The 15,769-nt window shown below is 29.5% G+C and overlaps 3 protein-coding genes across 3 annotated transcripts; all 3 read left to right on the top strand.

Moving 5' to 3' along the window:
* Positions 1-1,031: 1,031 nt before the first annotated feature.
* LOAG_07107 (CAMK/TSSK protein kinase) lies at positions 1,032-5,065 on the top strand (the record flags this gene model as incomplete). The annotated part of the gene is made up of 8 exons (XM_003142641.1): positions 1,032-1,118; positions 1,368-1,602; positions 1,957-2,038; positions 2,463-2,553; positions 2,779-2,919; positions 3,051-3,223; positions 3,881-4,012; positions 4,870-5,065. The coding sequence occupies 8 exons, from the start codon at positions 1,032-1,034 to the stop codon at positions 5,063-5,065; spliced, it is 1,137 nt and encodes a 378-aa protein (XP_003142689.1).
* Positions 5,066-6,366: 1,301 nt separating this feature from the next.
* LOAG_18145 (1-pyrroline-5-carboxylate dehydrogenase) lies at positions 6,367-12,245 on the top strand. The gene is made up of 13 exons (XM_020450811.1): positions 6,367-6,463; positions 6,838-7,030; positions 7,417-7,532; positions 7,916-8,143; positions 8,391-8,475; positions 8,579-8,657; positions 8,781-8,963; positions 9,211-9,407; positions 9,604-9,804; positions 10,113-10,234; positions 10,566-10,684; positions 10,892-11,700; positions 12,224-12,245. The coding sequence occupies exons 1-12, from the start codon at positions 6,390-6,392 to the stop codon at positions 11,002-11,004; spliced, it is 1,710 nt and encodes a 569-aa protein (XP_020305467.1). The 5' UTR covers positions 6,367-6,389; the 3' UTR covers positions 11,005-11,700; positions 12,224-12,245.
* On the top strand, positions 12,187-15,212 carry LOAG_18144 (hypothetical protein). The gene is made up of 7 exons (XM_003142639.2): positions 12,187-12,373; positions 12,496-12,629; positions 13,012-13,142; positions 13,645-13,702; positions 14,001-14,192; positions 14,377-14,523; positions 14,819-15,212. The coding sequence occupies exons 1-7, from the start codon at positions 12,343-12,345 to the stop codon at positions 14,999-15,001; spliced, it is 876 nt and encodes a 291-aa protein (XP_003142687.1). The 5' UTR covers positions 12,187-12,342; the 3' UTR covers positions 15,002-15,212.
* Positions 15,213-15,769: the final 557 nt, after the last annotated feature.

Here is a 15,769-nt window from a genome sequence, read left to right as displayed (position 1 = left end):
TACTCTCTCTCCTCCTCTCTCTCTCTCTCTCCCTACTAACTGAATTGTTGATTTTTAGGGAGAGAGAGAGATTATTTCTTAAGAGATTAACAGATTCTTAAGAAATCTTCAGAGATTATTTCTTTGATTCGCTCTAAACAGTTAACATATTTCATTGATTTTAAATATCATACTTACTTTCCCATTCAAATTTAGCAAGGCTAAATTTGCTAATTAAGTTTGTTAATTAATACGAAGAGTTGAAATTTTTGAACTTCAATTATTGTAATTTAAAACAAATTCATCTACATTTAGGTAACAGTAATGTATACATTATTAAAATTAAAATCCTTGCATTTATCAAAACAATCCGTTCATTTTTTGTTTAAATTAAATTTAAAAATTGAAATTAAAGAAGTTTGCATATTAAAATTTTTCAAATATGCAAATTTTTTTAAAATACGTCTTTTTTATGCAAAAATTTCAGCTATAAATATGTGATTTTCATTTTCCACGCGTATTTTTTGCTATTTCAATCGCTTCACTATACGTTTTTTGTGAAATTCCTTGTCGGATAACTTCAAAACGGTATTTTAATGATTGTTTAATTTTGACTGAAAATTGGAAACGAAAAGGAATGAATGAAATTTAAAAAAAAAATTGGAGGATTCATCGAAGGATGCATCCAATTATTGTTTTGATGAATTTTGAAAATTTGAAATTGGATGGTATAAATAAGTAGTATAACAGTTGGGAATGAAATGAATGAAAAACTAAATCTCGAAATTAATAACTGAATTCCGTTAATTTAAAATCAAATAATCATTTTGCATTTCGAATTAATCTTTGAGGAAATGGTAAAATGATTGCTCTGATTTCCCGTATTTTTGGGAAAAATATATTCTGTATTGTATCCGTGAGTTTACTGTTTCTCCGGATTACAATGCACTGAAAAGTTTATCATCCGAGTATTCCAGAAAATCGGATTGTATTCTGGAACATTCGAATGATCGAATTCATTACAGGTATAATTCCCTTGTTCTTTCGTGATAATGGCGAAATACGAGGAGAGCGAAAGAGAGGTGGAAATAAAAGGGGACAACAAAGAAGCGATGAAAAAAGATCACAAGGAGAAAAAGGTAAAGAGATATGACAAAAGTAGTGGGATAGAAGAGGATAAAAAAAAGAGAAAGCCAAACAGAATGGAAGAGAATGAAATCTGACGAGGAATGAAAGTGATGAAGAATTAGAGAAAGGAGAGAAAAAAGTGAAAATAAAAAGAGATATAAGTAGTAGGAGAGGGTTAAATAGTGGAAAGATAATAAAAAAAAAGAAAAGATGAAGAAAATGAGTAAATACAAAAAAATGAAAGGAATGATGGAACACAGGTAGTCGATGGAAAAGAAAAGAAAAATCAAATAACAGTGCGAGTAGAAGAGGATGAGAAAGACGAGAAAGTAAAAATGGATGAAAAGGAGAAATCATTGGGAAGAAATAAAGATACAAAAGATATAGATTATAATAAAAACAGAGATAAGATAGACGACAAGATTATTGGAAGTTTGACGCCTGAAATGGCTGATGAAATGAAAATTCGAGGGGTTACCTTCTACGAGAATCTCGGTGACCTCTTTCTTCATTCCTTCATCCCCTTGACCTTTGCACTTTCACATTGTTTTTTTTTTTTGCATTCGAAAAAATTTGGCAAAATCATTCTAGCAAAGAACAGCACAGTGATATGGTAAGATATTTGAGTTCTACAAAGAAATTTATCATCGATTACTTTTAACACTTCTTCATCTTCCAGTCCATAACCGGAATGTATTGCTTATTTTATGCCATCATGAAATTTCCAGAAATTTCCCTGAAAAATTTTACCTTTATTAGTTCATAGTTTTAGTCTAATCCGGTTAAACTCTTACCGGATCTATTCCAATTTATTCCATATCTTTTGTTTCCTTCAATCATTTTCTTTAGGCAAAGGAACATTTTCCATTGTAAAGAAAAGTTGGTGCAATGTGCTGGCCAAAATGGTAGCTATAAAAATAATTGATACAAGGTTATTCACTTTCTATCACTAACCAACCATTTGTGATTAATTTATCATTACCCGGATATTTCTAATTAATTTATCATTACCCGGATATTTCTAATTTATCATTACCCGGATATTTCTAATTTATCATTACCCGGATATTTCCAATTAATTTATCATTACCCGGATATTTCTAATTAATTTATCATTACCCGAATATTCGTGATTGCTCGTATATTCCTGATTAGTTTATCATTAATCGGATATTTATTTTTAATATGATAAGGGAGCAATTAAACCTTAACTTTGCCATTTCCTTTCATCATCACTTATCATATCATTCTAAATATTATCAACCAAACTTCTCGAGGCACTAACAAATATTTTCATGCCCTTATCATTTCCCTCCTCATAAATTATCAGTGATAAAACAAACATGCTTTTTCAGGAAAGATTTAAGATACACGAGGAAATGCTTACCACGTGAAATTGAACTTGTTCGAAAGTTAAAGCATGATAATATTATCAAAGTTTATGAAGTAATTTCTTGAATTAAAAGAAAAAATGAAAAAAAGTTTTATTTATGTGTGTGTGTGTTTCTTTTTTTGCAGAAAAACATTGCAAAAGATTAAAAATTGCTTCATTTATTTAAATTAAAATTTAATTTTCTTAAAGATAAAACGAATTTTATTTTATTTTTAAATAAATTTTTAAGTTTTGATTTGGAAAAAAAACTTTCTTTTTTCTTTTTATCGAATTTTCAGGTAATTGAAAGAAAACCATATGTTTGTATTATACAAGATTATACAAGTAAAGGTGATCTATTACAAAAAATAAGACGTAAAAGTAAAGTTAATGAAAGAGAGGGGAGAATACATTTCCGACAACTTATTGAAGCGATGAAGGTATCAATTTAATCAAACCTATGTACTTCATATTAATGCTAATTAATTACAATTAACATCTTAAAATTTAAAGCTTGAAAGTGAAATGTAAATGTTGTTTTCAAAATTTGAAAAATTTTTAAAGTCTAAAGTATTTAAAATCAATGGAAATTGTACATCGTGATATCAAATGTGAGAATATATTGCTTGATTCATGCGAAAATGTTAAAATTACCGATTTTGGCTTTGCACGATTGTTGAAAATTGGCGAAAAATCGAAAACATTTTGTGGTTCACGAGCATATTTAGCGCCAGAAATTATTCGGTTTGATCAATCTATCGTTTAATTCTAATTTTCAAATAAGTCTAATCTATTCTAATCTATTCTTCAGGTTATATATTTTTGAAATAATAGTTTAGCTAAGCTATACTTTGAGCCATATATTTTTTTTTTTGCGACAATAGTCTAGCTAATTCTTTAGGCCATATATTTTTGAAACAATTATCGAATTACATTTTTCAAATAATAATCCAACTATGTTTTAGGCTACCTACTTTTGAAACAATAATCTAGCAATGCTTTATTTTTGAAACAATAGTCCAGCTATGTTTTGAGCCATATATTTTTTGAAACAATAGCATAGCATGCTTTAGGCCATATATTTTTGGAACAATGGTCTAACTACATTTTTCATGTCGTAATCTTGCTATGCTTTAAAATAAATGGCCTAGTTATTCTTTAGGCCATGTATTTTCTTGTATATATTAGTACAACTGCTAATTTTAAAGTTAATATTCTTCCAGAATCGTTAAGAAATTTTGAAAGATTAAAAATGGATGGAAAAAAAAAATTGCCTGATAACTGTTCACTTATTGATATTTAAATATATTTTGATAAAATGAAATAAAATTACTGCTCTTTGAGGATTTCAATAATATAGGAAAATGTATTGAGTAATAAAAAGTTTGAAAATTCTTGCAGTGCTCAACCATATGATGGATATCTATCAGATATGTGGAGTGCGGGAATTGTACTGTATGTGATGACAACAGGAATGATGCCATATGATGATAAGAATTTACGCAAAATGTTGGAAAGGCAATTGCAACATAGGTCATTTAAAAAAAAAGACCCTTTAATTTGAATATATTAGAATTTAAATATATTTGAAATTTTAAAATTCTCTACGTATGTGTGTACACATATTATATTTCAAATTTGAATTAAATTTCAAGTTTATAATTGAAGTAATAGTTTGAATCATATGTTTAATTATATTCTTTTTTAATGCTGAATTATATTATAATTACAAATTTATTCTGTATTGAATTATTTTTTTTTGAAAATTTCTATTTTGAAAAATTTTAGGAAAATATTTTTAGCACTTCTTTTCTATTTCTGTTAATATTTTTTATATTTCAACCTTTTATTTTTTTTAAATTTTTAGTATTTAAAAATAATATTTGATATGAATATTTCGTTTTCTTTTTACAATTTATTTGTTTGGTACTTGATTACTGGTATTACTTCATTTATGTCATAGAATAATTATTATTACAATGATTGACAACAAGATTTAAATATATTTTATCAGATAATTTATAAGTTAAGGACTTTTTTGCAAGTATTCATAGTATTCACAAATTTTGTTTTCATTTCTTGTTTTTAAAATTTTATTAAATTATATATTCGATTTTATTTACTGTTGACAACTTTTTAATCAATTTTTTCTGTTAAATTTTGTAATTTATTGAATTTTTTAAATTAATTTATTTGAAATTAATAATGTAAAAATACGATTTCGCATTTTTATCCAAATTTGTTTTTTTTTTTTCATTTTCATACAATATTTCCAATAGTTTTTACTTAATTTTTCCTCTTGTTTTATTTTCTTACTTAATTTCAATTAATTGAAATTGCTTTTTTTAAATTAATACTATTTGAAACGTTTTCCAAAATAAATCATTTAGAATAATCTATCGACGTACAACAGAAATAAGTATCGATGCCAAACGATTAATATTTGACATACTTCATCCAATGCCACAGAAGAGGTTGACAATTGATGAAGTAATAAATTCCAAATGGCTAGCTGGTGTGGAATATCGTATCTTGGTCCAGGCTATTAATGATTCTGTAACAACTGATTCTGATAATATTACTTAAAATTTCATCGTCTTCCCATTTTTTAATCGTTCCTTTTAGATTTTGGAATATATTCATGTGATATTTGTTATAATTTTTAATAAAGAAAAAAATTCGGTCAAAACTTTGCCTTATCATATCATACATACGATGATTATTGCCTTACTTTAATCAATCCTCCAATTATCACTTAATAAATTGATAAATTTTTTTTAATGATTCTTTTTTTTACACTTTTGCATTATGATGGCATTTTTTTTTTTTAACCATTAGAAAAGTAGTTAATGAAATTCATAGAATAAACGTATGCTTTAATTAGCTTTAACTAACACTTTAATCAGACGCTTTAACTAAAAGTGATAAATCGATAAGAGAGATATCGGTTGTCGGAAAAAAAATCGATGATTTAAATTTGAGTACTTTAATTAGGCATTCGAAATGATAGAATAAATGTGTGCTTTAATTAAACTTTAGTCGGCGCTTTAATTTTTTTATTTCCTTTCCCCCTTAATTAATAAATTAATGGGTTTTTTTAATGAGTATTTAGCACTCAAATACTTGAAAGTATTTGAAAATCGTTCTTCTATTAATATTATAATATTTTTCGTTTTTTTTTTTCCTCATTTATTATGCAAATTCAATCGTACAGGTACTGGTTAATTGTATTGTAATTAAAATTTACAACAAATGTTATTGATTATTAGCAACAATATTTTATTCTAATCTAATTTACTCATTAAAATTTCGAGAATCTTTCGCAAAAAAAAAACTCCAAAAAGTTGTCTCTTATGAGTGGTATTTCGAAATCTCAGCCGAGATAAATTTGCATAATGGCTAATTATTAATTGCAAAATATAAATAATGCTTATAAAAGGAAAAAAACAAAGAGGAGGGATTACTTTATTTATCGACATTTGAGAATGATAAGATATCAGATTTGAGAATGATAAGATATCGAGAATGATAAGATATCAAAGAATATGTTGGCAATCTATATCTATATTAAGTAATCATTTCTATGCTACTATTAATTATTGATTAGAAGTGATGATAATGATAACAACAATATGTGAATTTGACCAACTTCCATCCTCATTAAATGTCATCAAACATATGATCGGAGTGAAAAGAGGAAGAGCGGCTGTGTTGGCTCTTCATGGTTGGTATTGATTGGACAAAAAGCAAAATTCATTGCTGAAATGTTAGTCTGATCTTTGTTCTTTGTTCTTTGTCCTTTATCAACCTTTCCACTTTTTTTTTTTTGCTGTAATTTTTGAACATATTTGTTTTATTTATTTTGTGTTTGTTTGATTTATTCTTGTATTTCCAGCATTTCATAATACAAATGCTTCGATATAATTTTGGCACACTTACAGTAAGTCAATGGAATTGGCTATTTCGTCAAGCATCCACATTCAGGTAATGCATTACACATTTTACGCTTTATCAATTAATTAGTTATTGATCATTGCTTCAAAATTATTCCAAGGATTACTTATTATAAGTTGGAATATGGACATTAAATTATACTGTTGTAAATATGAATACTATGGTAAAGAATAGAAGTATTCTTTTTTTTTTCTTCCTGGCAAAATAATTTAACTTTCATTAAAGTTGAAGTAAAATGAAAGCAAGGTAATAAATTTGAGTGATTTTAATGTGAAATTTTATTATTATCGAAGAAGTTTGTATGTATTAGGGAGTGATTTTTTTTTCTTCTTTTTACCACTCTTTTTTTCCTTGTTTAATACTTATTATAATCGTTTGAAGTTTATAGTATATTCCGTTTTCAGTGGGTCAGGTTTAACATCGGAAAAATTCATGAAAAACCCAGAAAATGAACCGGTATTAACATATCGAAAGGGTAGTACAGAAAGGATAGCTCTTGAAAAAGCAATATCCGAAATAGCCGGTACAACTACAAATGTTCCATTGGTGATCGGAAATGAGAAGATTTCGGAAAATCTTGATAAAAAACAAGTTATGGTGAGAAGCATTTTTTTTTTGCAAAAACTTATATCAAATTCTACTTCAGTTTCAAGGTTAACTGTTTAGTATTTTGTTTAGTTTTTGGTTGATCGTGAAAGTTAGCGGATGGAACCCAAAAGATTCGGACTATTATCAGCTTATAAAGTTTGGTAAACTTCACAAAAGGATCTATTCGCTTTTGTGGTGACAGTGCAAAGGTTACATCTGGAATATTGTCACACCATGTCATTTCATCCCTACCTGTCCCCTCCTAGGAAATATTTCGCACGAAATAATAGAATATTAGTCGCAATTTTAAGTTTGTTAAAAGTTAACTTTTCAAATTTTTCTTTTTACCAATGTCATGTGTTATCATTTTCAAGTGAAACGTAGAAGTGTTTCAGCCTTCAGATCATCAGAAAGTTATTGCACGATTTGCACATGCTACTGCAGAACAAATTAACGAAGCAATTCGAGTAGGATTAAGTGCTAAACAAAGTTGGGAACGCAAGTCATTAAGGTTTTCTACTGATCCTTTTGAAAATAAAATATTGCTTGAGAATGGTATAATTATGCTCCATGCTTGAAGCGAACTGAATATTTGAAATCTTGCTTGCATGCTTGAAGCGAACTGAATGTTGGAAATCTTGCTTGCATGCTTGAAGCAAAGTGAATGTCGGAAATCTGTTAAAACATGACATATCAGTCTTACTTCATTTGATTATCGATTATGCTGCAGATGTTGTCGGGCATAATCAACATCGGGCGTAATCTTTTACAATTGTTTTGATGTCATTGGATCCCGTCAGGGATAATTTAGTCATGATATAAAAGGTTCAAAAAATAGAAGAATTTCGTTATGGTGTGAATTTGAATTCCTTCTCTAATTTATCTATTTTACAGAGAACGAGCAGACGTCTTTCTACATGCGGCCGACTTATGTGCTGGAAAATATCGTATGAAGCTCAATGCTGCTACGATGCTTGGACAAGGAAAAAATATTGTACAGGCTGAAGTTGATTCAGCCTGTGAATTGGTTGATTTCTTCAGATTTAATGCTAAGTTTGCCTTGGAGTTGGAAAAATATCAGCCGATTTCAGTGAAAAATGTCACTAATACAATGACTTTCAGGTAATTGATTCATATCATCAAGTTAAAGTTTAAAATAAAAGTCCAAACCGTTTCCAAATTAGAATTAACGTATAGTCCAGAAATTGATCGTCTATCTGGGCAAAAAAATTAACATTATATGATTTCATTTTCAGATTTGTATTTGACTAAATCGTAGTAGTTTAGGTTTAATTCCCCATTTATTTCAGAAATTTTGTAAAATTTTTGAAGTTTTGAACTTGATTGTTAGTACAAAATTTATTTATAGGAGCCTCGAAGGATTTATTGCTGCTATTGCGCCATTTAATTTCACAGCAATTGGCGGTAATTTGTCTACAGCACCAGCTATGATGGTAAATTATTATTTTGCGTAATGTTTAATTCAAATATATTTATTTGTCGTAACCACAAAATTCTTGCTGATATAATCAAAGATGAACTAAACGATTATTTTAGGGGAATGCTGTATTATGGAAACCATCATGTACTGCTGTATTAAGTAATTATTTTATTTACGAAGCTTTAGAAGAAGCTGGTAAGCATTATCGATTATTGATTGTTTATAGCTAGCATTGTGAAACTTAAATATTTCAAAACAGGGTTTGCTCTGAGTAATCTGTACCACATTGTCAGCAGTTGGAAATATTTTACGTTGCAGGTCTTCCGGCTGGCGTTATTTCATTCCTGCCGGCCGATGGTCCCATTTTTGGTAGTACTATCACTTCTTCTCCCCATTTTTCTGCTCTCAATTTCACTGGATCGATGCCAACATTTAAGTATTTGTGGAAGAAAGTTGCCGAAAATCTGGACACTTACATTTCATTCCCAAGATTAATTGGAGGTCTGTTTGCTTGTTTTTAATCGAGATCATAAGGAAGGTTTAACTAGTTAAAATTTAAAATAAGCAGTGACATTTAAAAGACTAGAAATGACTTAGCGTTTTTGTTTAGTCTCCTTCATTTCATTTTATTACTAACCAAGTTTGGGTTTTCCCTCAAAAGCATATAAAGATTGAAAATTTCACAGCAGATATTCCTGAATATTGTAAAATTCGGAGGAGGCTTACTGGAATGGAATAATGTTTATAGAATGTGGCGGTAAGAACTTCCATTTTATTCATCCATCAGCGGATTTGGACACTGTGGCACCATGTACAATTCGTTCTGCATACGAATACCAAGGGCAGAAGTGCAGTGCATGTTCACGAATTTATGTGCCTGAAAGTTTGTGGCCTGCTTTGCAAGCAAAACTTGAAGCTATACAAAAAGAACTCAAAGTTGGAGATGTAAGTGTTTAGCTCATTAGTAGCTTTTTTCCTAATTTTTAAAATTCTGTACTTATGTTACAGCCTTGAAGTTTACTTCATTTTTTTTAAGGTGTTATCTTTGGAAATAGCATTCCCTTTGCGTGTAATTATAACAAATAGAAACTGTTAAGAATGAAGTTGACAGAAATTGAAACTGGTTTTGGAGCTGTTTTAGGTACGTGATGGCTCGATCTTCATGACAGCGGTAATTGATGCAAAGGCTTTCAAATCAATCAGTTCATATATTGATTATGCCAAATCAGGTGCAGATGGGGCACAGATCATTTTTGGTGGGACATATGATGACAGTAAGGGATATTTCATTCAGCCAACTCTCGTACAAGTTGATGAATGGGACTCCAAATTACTTAGAGAGGTATATTTAAGATTAAACTCTATGCAAATTGTAATGATTTGCTATCACAGGGGTTCGTTACCGAGAAATACTATCTGTCATGCAATTCCATGTTTATTCTTTCTGTTCATGTAGTTCTTCCGTTTCCTTGCGAGGCTTTCTGACTAATGTTATAATTTTAATTGTCATGTAGGAAATAGGTCTTTATTTCATACAAAGAATAGCGTGTAAATTTCAGGTCATAGTTTTAGAAACTCATTTCATTGCTGATTTTACTTTTTCAGTGATGAAACTTGCCTTTAAAAGCATTAGAATAAACTTCATTTTAGGAAATTTTTGGACCTATATTGACTGCATATGTGTATAAAGACAATGAAGCATTAGAGATTGTAAAGAAACTGAAAGACGCAACGGTATTCGGTCTCACTGGAGCTGTATTTTCGGAGGATAGGTAAGTCTTGGATGCTATGAAATTGTTATAATAATTTGAGAGTAATTTGAAGTTTATGAACATACTGACAGTAAACTAGTAAATAGCGTGCATCTAGAAGGGATTAAAATTTGTTCGTGGTAGTGCCATCAGAAGATGATGTTCAACTTGATTCGTCCTTCCAATGCTCTTCGCATATTCTGCGATAGTTAAAAGAATAAGTTGGGTTGAAAGGTCGAATAATTAAAGTTGAAATGTGATGTCTCCGTCATTATTTGTGAAAATTTTGGCATTTCTTAGTTCACATTTGTTAAATTTAGTGTTATGGTCTTTTATGTTCGGACCGTTCCAGGGAATTTTTGTATAAGGCTCGCGATATACTTCGACATGCTGTTGGAAACATGTATCTAAATGACAAGTCAACCGGTTCTGTAGTTGGGCAGCAACCTTTCGGTGGAGCACGAATGAGCGGTTAGCTTTCATCATCCGAATTTTACTGTTTGCTTCCGCAAAAACCGTTAATCACCTTACTACTGGTTTTAATCTTCCGATTCTATATTTGACGAAGCGTTGCCTTTCAATTTTTTTCATTTATCATTAGCAGGATCACTCAACTATTAGGGTAAGTTTTGTATTTTGACAGTGGCATTTTTCCTCATTCATGTAAAACTTTTTCAGGGACAAACGATAAAGCTGGTGGGCCGCATTATGTTTTGCGGTGGGTATCTCCGCTTTGTATAAAAGAAACATCGATTCCGCAAACGGAATGGAGATATCCATCAATGGGTTGAATGTGCTTGAAATTGATCTGAAATAAACGTGTTTCATTCTTTTCATTAAGCACCATTTGTATTTTGTTATTTATTTTACTTTTATATTTCAGGAAGCTCAATTTTTACACTTCGTTGTACCAATTTTATTTAATCTGAAATAATTTCCTCATATAATTTCTCCAGTGAAAGGTTAAGACTTATCTTTGTTTTTCTCTCATTGAGACGCTTCAAATTATTTATCTTATTCTGTTTAAATTTTAAAGCTTGTGTTTTCTGTATATCTCCGCTTTTGACCTCGATTTTTTTGTGTCTTAACATTATTATTTCTACCATCTATTTGAGCCTTAACTCAATATCTGTGAACTGTTTCACGAACTATTAATTTTGGTCTATCGTTGCATGTATTAAAAATGTGATTGCTCTTTGTTAAACTTTTTATCTTCTCACTTGTTTGTTATTTTATTTTTATTTTTTTGTTTTTTGCTTCTGCAAGCAATCTCTTCTACTTTGTTCTCTTTATTTAAATTCGTTTACTGATACATTAACAATTTGTTAAGTTATCCAAAAATTTGTTTCAATTTTTTTCTCATAATCTAGGAATCAGGTTGTACATGTCAAATGCACTTGTTACTTGCAGATGAAGATCATTGATCATAAGAATATCCCTTTGTATTTGGAACCGTCGATATACAGTTGTTTATGTATTTTAAAAAGGTTAGAATAGTCACACGTTAATTGATATTTAATGTTAGAAAAATATCAGTAGCATTACCGTAAACAAGTAAACAGTAAACAAATTGGTTGTTAAATTAAACAAATTAATGGTTGTTCGACATTTTTTATTTCGATAGATTTGAGGTCCAACTAGCTAAAAATAACTGAAGTGGAATATTTTCTTTGGTAATATCTTGAATTTTCTCATTGAAATTCACTCATAATTTGTTCCGGTTATTGCACCGCACAAAATTGAAGGGAAAAATTCGGAAAGATGTATTTTTTAATGACTTGAAATGGAAGGTAAACTTTTGTCCTATTATCCAAATTCAAATTGATAATGTAGAATTAAAATTTAAAATTTTATTGAATGTAATAAGTATTAGTTTCCCCAGAGTATAAAACAAAAAAAACGAGAAAAGGAAATTCAGTTTGATGTTGTTTGCCGAGATTTCCCATGATCTGCTACATTCTTGAATGATGACAAAATTGCAGTTAATGAACTGGACATGAAAACTTCTAGATAGTAACCGAAGAAATACATCATAACACTTCAATTTATTTGGTGTACGAAAAAGGGCCTATTGTTCAAATTCCTATCTTTATTCCTATCTAATCCTATCTAGGGCTTTATTTTCTGCGATGACTGATTGGACCTGTGTTTCATTTGATGGTGAGTTTGACCATTGGTTAAATTTTAATTGGAAAAAATTTGGTATTTTTAGTAAAATTATGGTTTAGATAGGGATTTCTTCAATGTTTTTACTTTATAAATGAAATTTAATTATTCTTTAGAAGCAAAAAATGTGCTACGTAAATGGCGTGAAGAACATGCACGTCGATCAGTGGAAACGGTAGAATTATGGGAGCATGTTTTAAGTCGTCATCCTCGTTCATTGGGTGATGAATTATGGCTTATTTATGAACAGGTGAAGCTAAAATTTTGTCATTCACTTGATGAATTGAATTTTCAGAAAACAGCTGAACGCTTTTATAATTTCGTTTATATTGCTGTAGCTAAATGGCATTTTTTATGTCAAATTGAAATTTTAGCAATTTTAATACGATCGGAAATCTTTCCGGTCAAATTCTATAAATAAAAATAAATGCTCTTTTTCTGTCTCTCTCTTTTTCTTTTGTGGGTCATGACAGTGATGGAACTTTTCATATAAAGGGATTTTAATTTCAAAACTTAAAAATGTCTGATTTGGAAATTAATGGTTTGAATTGAAGGTTGAATTAAAAGAATTGAAAGTTTGGAACAGTACAATTTGGCATAATGTGTGTATGATAAATGTGGTTTAATTTCAGGTTTGCATAGCAGCATTAGATTTAGCCAGAACTGATGTTGTAATGGAATGTATACAAGCATTACAAGAAAGATTTCCACGAAGCAATCGAGTCTTGAAACTACAAGCAATGCGTCTTGAAGCTTTAAAACGGTTTATTTTGTAATTTATCAGTTTTCCCTGATTCTGTGAGCTTTGACCGATGACTGATAAAGGTGACTTTAGTCAAATTAATAAACAGAGATTTCTGAAAGGAATGATATATTTTGAGGTAACAAGTTTTTTTTCATACCTTTTTTTAGTAAAATTCGATAAGCTGGAATTTCTATGGGAATAAATGATACAATTTGAGTAATAAACCTCTTTTCACAGTTAGATGAGTAAACTTTTCCAAGTAAGAGATTTATTTTTTTACTTAAAATTTATTTTTTTTCGTCGGAGAAGCAAATAGACAATTAGTAAATGAGTCACTCCTTAAAAAATGACTCTGGTATATCAATTTTTAAAATAAGTGCTTTCAATTACAATTTTTAATTCTTCCGTTACATGCAACTTTGATAACTGCATATTTTACAAGCACAATGTTCTTAAAATATTTGATTAAATCGTTAAAATTCGTGCTCATTTTCGTAATTAATGAATTTACTTGTTGTAGGTACGATAGCGCGACGCATTTATATGAACAACTTATTGAATCAGATCCAACAAATATGGTAATGATTTCCTTTAACTTAAACGAGAAATATGAAATAGAGAAATATGAAAGCCCTTCATTTTCTACTAAAGAAAAGAAAAACTATCAAAATTTTCTTCAAAATGGTCCAATCATTGGGCAAACGGTGGTTTTTATTTTTATTTTTTATTCACTTTCGAGTAAAAATATTAGAAAAATAGCAAATGGTTATCGTAAGAACGTCGTTGAACGATATTATTGTTAATTTTTTTGTTCATTAATTCATTGATTCCTAGCTTATTTTAATAATTCAAATAAATATCTGTTTCTTTCTACAGTCATATCGCAAACGAAAAATTGCAATTTTGAAAGCGCAAGGTAATCGACAGGAAGCAATTCGAGAATTGAATGAATATTTGAAAACTTTTATTTCTGATACGGAAGCATGGCTGGAGCTTTCTGATTTGTACTTGCAAGAGAGTGATTACCCACATGCAGCACACTGTATGGAAGAACTTGTCTTATCTAGTGTTAGTTTGTTTTATGTTTTTGAATCGGTTTCAGTATTAGAATACCCCCTAATATAAGGGACTTGTTTTGGAAAATCCTCATAATCATCAACATCATTAAACTTTTGAGTTTTGTTTACAACTTTCCTGAAATTTTCTAGAAACAGTTTACTCGAAAGTCTGCTTTGTTATGCATCTGTTTCAGCCACATAATAGTTTGTATTTGCGGCGGCTTGCGGAAATACGCTACACGCAAGGTGGTTCAGAAAATACTGAACTTGCGAAATCATATTTTGAACAAGCTGTTCGTACTAATCCATCGTGTTCTCGTTCATTATATGGAATAATTTTGGTGAGTGTTATGCAAATTCTCAGTGTGGAAATTATGAGTGGCGATGAGAATGTCAACAGTACATGGCTTATAGCTTATAACTTACTAAAATCGAGCATTGTTCATATTTTAGTGAATAAGGATGTGCGATATTTTTAACCAGTAGTTGAGATTATTTCTAATTTTATTATTTATCAAATCTGCTAACATTTTACTTGGTAGTTTGGAATAAGTTCGAGGAGTAAGAGAAGCGCAACATTGAACGAAATGTACACAAAGCATGTTAATATTTTTCTGTGAACGAAAATTATTTCAGTGTTGCATAAGTTTATCATCGAAAAGCAGTGGTCAAAGGAAAAAGGAAATAGTACAGAGTGGATTAATAGCCATTGAAAAATTGATAAGCGTTTATGAAGAAGCTTCAGGAAAGGAAAAAAATCCAAATATTGCAATGGAATTGGAGATAATATCAAATTTTAAAACACAGTTACAAAGCTAACTATACCTTTATTTGTTGTCGAATGTTTGTGTTTGCTTATCGATAATGTTAGTTAGATTTAAGCTGTTTTCCTTCCATTCTTTTATATGGACTATCGTGCTTCAATGATAAGATATAACACTAATATTTATTTCTTTTCTCTGAATGATACTAAGTTCTCAATTTCTAAATAAACTTTTCATATCTTCACGATTATAGTATTTATACTGCAAAGTTCTTGTTCTTGTATATCTCTATTGTTTAAAGTTCTATCTAATATCTGAAAAGTTAGGGAAACTACTCAATGATTTACTTGAACTTTTCTCTCCATTTCCATTTTCTTCTTTACCTTTTTCCTATACTAAAATTTATCTTTTCCTTTCCTTTTCTTTTGCTAAAAACATTATAATAAAGAAAAAATTGAAAATATGATTGTTTGAAGGGAAATTTTGAAAGTTTTGTGAAATTTAGAATTTAATAAAATATATTTCTATTGTTCATGTGCCACATGATTGCTGCTCTTTCCTTTTTTCTCTTTTTTTTTGCAGCCATAACTCCAAGTGACAAAAGTGAGAAAAGTGGTTGAGCTTAAATTTTTCTAATATAATTAATAGACGATATCGTTTATTTTTATGACGCATAAATGGATTTTCCTACTTTTCCGAAGTATTTTTGCTGGCTTGTTTCCTGCGATTTGAAAATATCGATTGGGTTCTCGACCTCTCAATTTGTCTTCCACTTATTAATGATAATGAATATAACTTAGATCATCTGCTACTGCTATTATTT

Source organism: Loa loa (genome assembly GCF_000183805.2).
Source record: "Loa loa unplaced genomic scaffold supercont3.205, whole genome shotgun sequence".
Classification (NCBI taxonomy): domain Eukaryota; kingdom Metazoa; phylum Nematoda; class Chromadorea; order Rhabditida; family Onchocercidae; genus Loa; species Loa loa.
The sequence above is the reverse complement of the archived record's forward strand: the minus strand, read 5'-3'. Positions and strand labels throughout refer to the sequence as shown.

Excerpts from the sequence above, each read along its gene's own strand:
- LOAG_18145 (XM_020450811.1), top strand. The coding sequence starts at position 6,390 with ATGCTTCGATATAATTTTGGCACACTTACAGTAAGTCAATGGAATTGG. Across the intron at positions 8,476-8,578 it reads CTACAGCACCAGCTATGATG|GGGAATGCTGTATTATGGAA; the intron begins GTAAATTATTAT and ends CGATTATTTTAG. Across the intron at positions 9,408-9,603 it reads AAGAACTCAAAGTTGGAGAT|GTACGTGATGGCTCGATCTT; the intron begins GTAAGTGTTTAG and ends GAGCTGTTTTAG.
- LOAG_18144 (XM_003142639.2), top strand. The coding sequence starts at position 12,343 with ATGACTGATTGGACCTGTGTTTCATTTGATG. Across the intron at positions 12,374-12,495 it reads GACCTGTGTTTCATTTGATG|AAGCAAAAAATGTGCTACGT; the intron begins GTGAGTTTGACC and ends ATTATTCTTTAG. Across the intron at positions 13,703-14,000 it reads AATCAGATCCAACAAATATG|TCATATCGCAAACGAAAAAT; the intron begins GTAATGATTTCC and ends TTCTTTCTACAG.